Source organism: Grammomys surdaster, unplaced genomic scaffold (genome assembly GCF_004785775.1).
Source record: "Grammomys surdaster isolate TR1022 unplaced genomic scaffold, NIH_TR_1.0 425, whole genome shotgun sequence".
In the NCBI taxonomy this organism is placed as follows: Eukaryota; Metazoa; Chordata; class Mammalia; order Rodentia; family Muridae; genus Grammomys; species Grammomys surdaster.
Window position 1 is genome coordinate 89,973 of NW_021604844.1, and position 7,863 is coordinate 97,835.

The following is a 7,863-nucleotide window of genomic DNA, read 5'->3' on the forward strand; positions in this document are numbered from 1 at the left end:
ATTTATTTTAGTTTTGGATTGTGTGAGCATATGTGCTTTATTGCTTTTATTTGATTTTCATTTTTAGTTTTGTTGGGGGGGAGAGAGGAGTGTGGGGAGAGAGCTGGGGACTATGAGGGAAAGGTTGGGGAGGTTAAAGACTGTTAGAAAATACATTGCATAAAATCTTTAGGTCAATTAATAAAAAATAAAAAAATCAAACTTGTAGAAGATGCCTAACTGCAAAAAAAGTGTTGTGAACCACAGAAAATTATCTATTAGAAATAAGGAGCCTATAGTCAGATGATAAAAAGAAAGGTTTTCTTTTTCTGAGATAATGTCTGGTCTGTACCACTAATAATCCAGAAACAAGGAACAATCTATCAGAGAGACAGACTACTATTACAAAAAGAACATAATTATCTAGCAGAGTAAGGTTATGTGGGTTGATGAGCTAATGATTCTCCAAGATGAAAACAATGCCTAGAAGTCAAATGAAAAAATGCATCTTTGGTCAAGAAAATATTTTGCCCTATGAATTTGATGCTGGTTAGGTAAACAGTTCTGTTTTTACTTCTTCCAATCTGTTTACTGTGGTTTATAGTCAAGTATCCTTATTTAGAGTTTCATCTCTTATGCTCACTCTAGTAATTTCCTCTCAGATGGAAGGAAATCCTACATTTAAATGAATGTGTGTTAAGATACTACAATGATCTGGGCAATGATGGCACACATCTTTTATCCCAGCACTTGGAAGCAGAGGCAGGTGGATTTCTGAGTTCGAACCCAGCCTAGTCTACAGAGTGAGTTCCAGGACAGCTAGGACTATACAGAGAAACCTTATCTCGAAAAACAAAAAACCAAACAAAATAAAAACAAAACAAAAACAGAAAAATACTATAATGAAACTATTTAGTTTGCAAAAATAAATTGGTCATGGAAACTATCTTAGATACTGCTGATAAAATCAGATCTTATGAAATTAGGAGAGATAGCATGATTCTCAGAGTTTGTAGTTCTCACTTCCAGATATTTAATGCTGACCCGAGTATTGACCAGGATCCCCATATGTTTTTGGAAATTAACATTACTTCTCCTTTCTCTCTGGGTTACTGCTTAGCCCACTCCATTTATACCAGATGCTAGGTCATGAGGGTGAGACATGTTCCCATTCCTTCTACTGGTACAGCTAAAGTCATTGTCCTGAAGAAATTCACGTCATGACCAGGCATGGCTTTAAAACCTGATATATCTTTTCCTAGGAATTAGAAATGTACTTACCTTGAAATCACACACAGGATACTGTCAAAAAGTAGCATTCACCAATTTTCTAATGTGAGAATCTAGGTGTTCCTACCTTTCTTACTTAGCAACTGTGGATTCTCTGATGTCTATGTGAGATTGGTTGTCTTTTCTGGATTTAGGTACACATACTCAGCCAGATGCAGGTTATATAGCATTGTCATTCCCTAGAAGCCCAATCCTGGTAGAACGGAGGTATCTAGGAAAATGAGCATGGTCTTTTGAGCCCTGGATACTTAATTAAGGCCTAACCATAACCAAGCAATGAAAAAAAAAAACAAACAAATGACAAAAAAGGCCCAGTAAATGGTAGACTAGGTTCATAGGAAGACTATAATTCAGAGGCCATTTTCATGAATTAAAACAAAAATCCTACCAGCATTAACAAGCCATACTGTAACTATTCTGACAGAAGAAACTAGAAATAGTTTCATCTATAATATCTTTTAAAAAAATATTTATCACAATTAACTAGAGACCAATAATTACTCAAAGGCTGTTTTGTAACTATTTTTCATCTCTAGGGGAATTTTTAACAAAATACCACTAACATTGTTTCTGTAAATCTATTATGTGTCTTTTGAGTTAAAAGATATTTCAGTTTCAGTTTCAGTTGGGGAAACTCACTGACTCAGACCATGTAGAATTGGCCTCTTCTCTAAACTGTAGAGTGGTAGATATCTTAGTCCCAATGTTATTTCTTATACACATCCAAGGAACCAGTATCATATATATACAGTGTTGTATAAGTTCTCTTTTTTTATACAGCTCTTTTTTTCTATTCTTAAGAACAATAATTTATATTCTTAGATCTACAGCAATAGTATTTGTTGGTTATCAGAGGTTTGTGTTTATAAACATCAATGTCAAACTTTATTCTCAGTCTATAAAAGATGAAACCTTTTTTAAAGACACTTTAGAAAATATTTGGAATACATAAATCTTGAGTTATAAAAAATATGTTAAATAACAATTAAGAATTCTGTAGAAATAAATGCATTCTCTTTTCTCATCATTGACAACAAACTGACAATAAATATAGTTCACAGGAGCATTTTGTCTGTTTTCACAAATTCAATAATCCCCAATGTCACCTCTTTAGTAAGAAACAACCCCAAATAAATAGTTAAAACATGATTTTAATATGCAAGAAAGCAAGCAAATAAGAATCTTGGATGCTTTATTAGGTGATAATTTGACAAGAATGACATTGCATTACCATGAATGTCTATAAAAATCTAATATATGAAGAAAATAACAGGAAAATCTACAGACTAGTGGGATAGTGTAATAGTAACACTAGGTATCCACTCTGCAAAGGAGAGACTTCATGAAGCTTAAGGTACCAAATATATTATTTTCACTAAAATGGTTCCTTAAAAATTCTAAGTTAGCAATGACATCTTATATATTTTTTCATATTTTATGCAAACATAATAAAAATGTTTCAACTGGATATATGCATACCAACATAAATCTAATTTTATTTAAATTCTCTTGATTATCTGTAAAGAGTATTTTATTTCCTTGTGCACACTTACTTTTGATTTATATTGTAACTATTTTTAGTATACTATAATTTGGGTTGTATTGTGACAAGTTAATCATATAATTTATGATAGTTTTAGTTTATGCTCATTTTCAATGCTGTGAACAAGTACACAGAGGCTAGCAAATTTGCTAACAGAATTATACAGATGAATATGTGAGGTTCCTCTGTATTTAATTGCTTAGAATCATTAAATGTTCTCTAATACTCCATCATACTCTCTCTCTGATAAATATCATACTGTTACATGTATGTATTGCTCTATGAGCATTCTGCAGTTTGCAATGCCATCACATAATGGCCAAGGGGAATACCTGCTACCATCACATTTATTTACAGAGAAAATTAGGGTTTGTTTTAACTTCGGTTGTTGTTATTAATTTAAATGGTAACAAGGTTAAAATCTGTGTCTAGCCGTCTTTCTGCTATTCTTACAGTGAAGAAATTGAACATGTGCATATTCCAGTATTATCTTCTGTGGAAGATGGAATATAGTAAAAATTAAATCTCTAGGATAATCAGATTCATACTCATTTTCAATTGCTAAAAATAATAACAGTAAACAAAGTTATTATTTTCATTTTGTACCTGGAACTAGATTAGAAATTTTAATGCAGGACACCCTTTCCTGTTTGTCTATCTATCAATCAGTACAAATTGGAGATAAATATGCAAGAATGAAAGAAGACTGAATACTCTTGATCCAAACAAAGCATCTTAAATATGATACTTGAATTGGAACCCCAATGCTCTCTGACTGGCATATTGTGATAACCAGAAAAAAATAATGATTTTTATATGCAGTATCTTCATTTTCCAGTTAAAAAATGAAATGCAATGGTAAAATAACTTTGGATTCTGTCTCCAATTGTTTGGTATATGAACAAGCATTGTATCAGTTTTCCATATTTTATGTGGCAACATAAAATAGAAAGTTTCTGAAATATTATAAATTATGTATGCTGTAACAAAGATGAAAATAGTACATAAAGCAATGTGTCCTTGTTCCAAACAAAGTATGTTCTGTCTATAGTTCACTTCTTTTTTTCATTGCTCAAAATTGCTATAATTTGCCCTCAGAAATGATGATTTGTTTTAACATTTACATTGTAACTTCAGATACTCCTGAGCTATATAGAATATGGGGGAATATGAAGAATGGAATAAAGTTGTTTGGTTTAGATCAACAAAATGACTTTCCCAAAGAAAAAACTTGGATAACCCTTTCCTGTATTTGTTTAGTCTTCACTCCATAAATGATGGGGTTGACAGTGGGTGGTACCACCACATAGAGGTTGGCAAGGAGAATGTGTACATGCAGTGGTATATTATGACCCCCAAAACGATGAGCAAAGAAAGAAAAGAAAGCAGGTGTATAGAACAGAAGAATAACACAGACATGGGAGCCACAAGTACCTAGAGCCTTGCGTCGGGCATCTCGAGAAGGAATTCTAAACACAGCACAAAGGATAAGGGCATATGAAACAATGATCAGCACAACATCTAGGCATGTGGAAAATAAAGCCACTATCACACCATAGTAAATATTGACCTTGATGCTGTCACAGGCCAACCTGGCAATGCCCATGTGTTCACAGTATGAGTGACGAATGATGCTTTTCCCACAATAGGTGAGTCTATAAACAAGAAAGATCAGGGGGAAGCAGATGAAGAAGCTTCTAGTCACAGATGCAATGCCCATTTTGATGATGACAGATGGGGTTAGAATGGTGGTGTATCTTAGTGGATAGCAGATGGCCACGTAACGGTCAAATGCCATAGCCAGCAGTATGGCAGACTCTGCCACAAAGATGAAGTGGAGAAAAAACATCTGAGATACACAGCTAGAAAAAGAAATGCCTCCAGCCTGGAACCAGAAGATTGCTAACATTTTTGGTGTTGTGACTGTAGAAAGAAAGATATCAGCCAGTGCCAACATAGACAGGAAAAGGTACATGGGTTCATGAAGGCTGCGTTCAGTGATGATCAGGAATAAGAGCAGTGCATTGCCTGCAATAGCCACTATGTACATGGAACAGATGGGGATGGAGATCCATATGTGTGAGTCCTCCAGTCCTGGGATCCCAATCATGGTATACCAGATGTCTCTGACATTGGTGTAGTTTAAAGTGGTTGAAGATGTTGTCATGTTTATTTTGTCTACTAGTTCTGGACCTGCCAAAGAAGAAGTAGAAGAAGAAGAAGAAGAACAACAACAACAAAAACAACATCTACAACAACAACAACAGCAGAAATAAAAATGAAAAGACAAAATTATGATATTTTATTAGACTAAATGTGAATACTCATAGTTGGATAAGATTAAGAATAGACTCTTCATTATGTGTCTTATATGTGTTTCTTTTGTATCAGACCTCAGAGGCTCAGTCAGACTTTTCCTATGATCATTCATTTCCCCTATTTGGTTCTGGTATTCAAACATAGTTCTCTTCTTCAAGGTATAGAGATGCAGTGGTCTGAAATCTACTGTTTTGAGGAATTGTAGCTATTGAATCAGTGTTATCCATTACATACAGACTATTTTAATATGAAACTTATAGTTAAAAAGAGCCCTTTTGGACTTCCATTCTGGGCCCGAGCACAGAGCAGATCCCAGGCGGCAGCTCTCTACCCAACCTCACAAAACCCAGACGAAGAGGGCGTCTCAGGAGCTCTAACCCGGGCAGTATCTGAGGTAAAAATGAATCACCCGTGATGTCTACTGCTAGAAGTTCTAATCCAGATGCTGGCCTCCGAACTTATACTACTAAGACCTTTGACGGGCCATTGACAAGAACATCAAACAGCTAGAGACTGACATCACTAATCTGAAGGAATCCCTCTTTTCACTGTCTGAAGAGACCTCCAAAAATTTCAAAGGACTTTATTGAACTTGATTTACTCTTTTACAATAGAAAAGACTGTGTACAGCCCTTAAAGAAGAATGTTGCCTTTCCATAGACAAGACAGGGATGGTTAAAGAGAGCATGAAAAAGGTCAGAGAAAGCCCTGAGAAAAGACAGAGAGAGAAAGAGAAAGATGAGAGCTGGTACAAGTAATGGTTTTCAACCTCTCCATGGCTGTCAACCCTACTTCCTCCCATCTTGGGACCATTAATTTGGTTATTTTTGTTTATTTCTTTTGGTCCCTGGGCCTTAAATAGGCTGACTAAATTTGTGTGACAACAGGTAAATAATTTGGTAGCAAAACCTATTCAGAAACATTATCATAAGTTAGCTATGGAGGAGCACAAGACTCAAGATGAGGTTGTTACTCTATCCAGGGTGTTCCAAAAACCCATCTCTACCCAACCTAAAAGAGGGGACTTCTGCCCCTAGAACAAGCAGAGAGGGGCCACCCAGAACACCCTCTGACTGGTGATCTGAATTCTTGCTTAGGTTGTGAGGCTAAGCACTGCAAGGGAATAGAAATAACAGTTAAAAATATCTCTCTGGGTTCCCTGAGGGACAAGCCTGACTGCATAGGGGTTGATGTCAAAAGTATCCCCTCTCCAGGAGAAAGACATCGGGACGGATATGGCCCTCATGCCTCACTGGACAACGACAGGGGGACTGGAGCCATTACAAAGTACCCTTCAATTACTGGAGGTCAGGCCTCTATCCCCGTCTTTGCAAGATTAGAATTGCCATAGCCCTTCTATACCTGGAGAAGGGAGGAGATGTCAGGGGCAGCCCTACGTATATACTGAAGGCCTAAAATCAGCCATAGGCCTAACATCAGCAATAGGCCTGTCATACATGTATACTAACACCAAGTCTTGGGTTTCTGTGGAAAAACATTGAAACAGATGGCTATAAGCTATTGTAAACAGGCAGCTTTTGTGGAAATTTACCAGCCTGAGTAGTCATAGACCTTGTAAATATTGTAATATCTGCCTTGGCAGATAATACCAACTTAGATAAGGACAAGTGAATCATAAGTAGAGTCATAGTGACCTGTCTCCTGAACCTTCACCCAGCCGATACCCTGTTCTGAACGGTATCTGTACTCCCCCTGAACACCCACTTTCCAATGTCATCCACTTCCCCACATCCTGCCTTTTGTGTTTATAACCCCTGTGTGAATAAGTAAAAATTATGATTTGATTTAAAAAAATAAAAAAAATAAATTTAAAAAAAGAAAAAAAAGAGAAATATTTGAATGTTAAAAAAAAGCCCCTTTTCTTCCTTCCTTGGGTTATTCATTCTATAAATCAAGGATATAAAAATAGAGATATTTTCTGTTTTGAAGGATGATTTATCAGTTTTGTGTTTTGATACTGGATCTATTTGTTTGTTTGTTTGACTTTAGTGTAGGTAACAACGTTCCAGCTAAACCAGACATCTGACATTTTGTCTTCTCATGACCATATTGTGATCTTCAGAGTTCATGCTTGAGAATTGTTCACAAAGTTACAATAAAATCACACACAGAGCTCTGATAATGTTTTTTGTAAGATTATGACTGTGATTGGACCACATTCACTGCTGCTTTTGGCTATCTGCAGCCTGCCGATTATGGTTTTGCCACACAAAGAACCACGGCTGAGCTGATGAATGATTATGCTACACTATTGGAAGTCAGCACACATACTTGTTATCTTACACACAAATGAATTCCCTTTCTCACTCAATCCTCAATGATCTTGGACTTCCATTCACACATATGACATGTCTTCTAGTTCTGTTTATATTTCAAGTTTTTTTCTTATTTATTTTATGAACAAATTTCAATGACAGTGGGGAAAATACTATAGAAAATGAAGAAATTAGTGAATTGTAAATAAATCAAAAAAACAAGATAAAAATCTTAAATTTGCTCTAGTATAGTATTATGTTAAATCATCAGATAAAGATCATAAATATATTCAATTAGATTTCCTTCCTTTCAGAAGACTCAAAACATGGAGAAACAACCACTTCTCAAAACAGGCCAGGATAGAAATGTTAGGAGAAATTCAATGTGTGATTAACATAGCAGATACTATGTCTATAAAGGAGTAAAGATTCATGAAATGATTGTCCTTAAATCTG

At 35.5% G+C, this 7,863-nt stretch overlaps 1 protein-coding gene across 1 annotated transcript; it reads right to left on the minus strand.

The window, feature by feature from the left end:
• Positions 1–4,013: 4,013 nt before the first annotated feature.
• Positions 4,014–4,979, minus strand: LOC114632783 (olfactory receptor 52Z1-like). The gene has a single exon (XM_028781394.1). It carries the CDS (start codon positions 4,977–4,979, stop codon positions 4,014–4,016), a length of 966 nt encoding a protein of 321 aa, XP_028637227.1.
• Between the last annotated feature and the right edge of the window lie 2,884 nt (positions 4,980–7,863).

Bases quoted from the DNA above. Each gene is read 5' to 3' on its own strand.
- LOC114632783 (XM_028781394.1), bottom strand. From the start codon at position 4,979: ATGACAACATCTTCAACCACTTTAAACTACACCAATGTCAGAGACATC.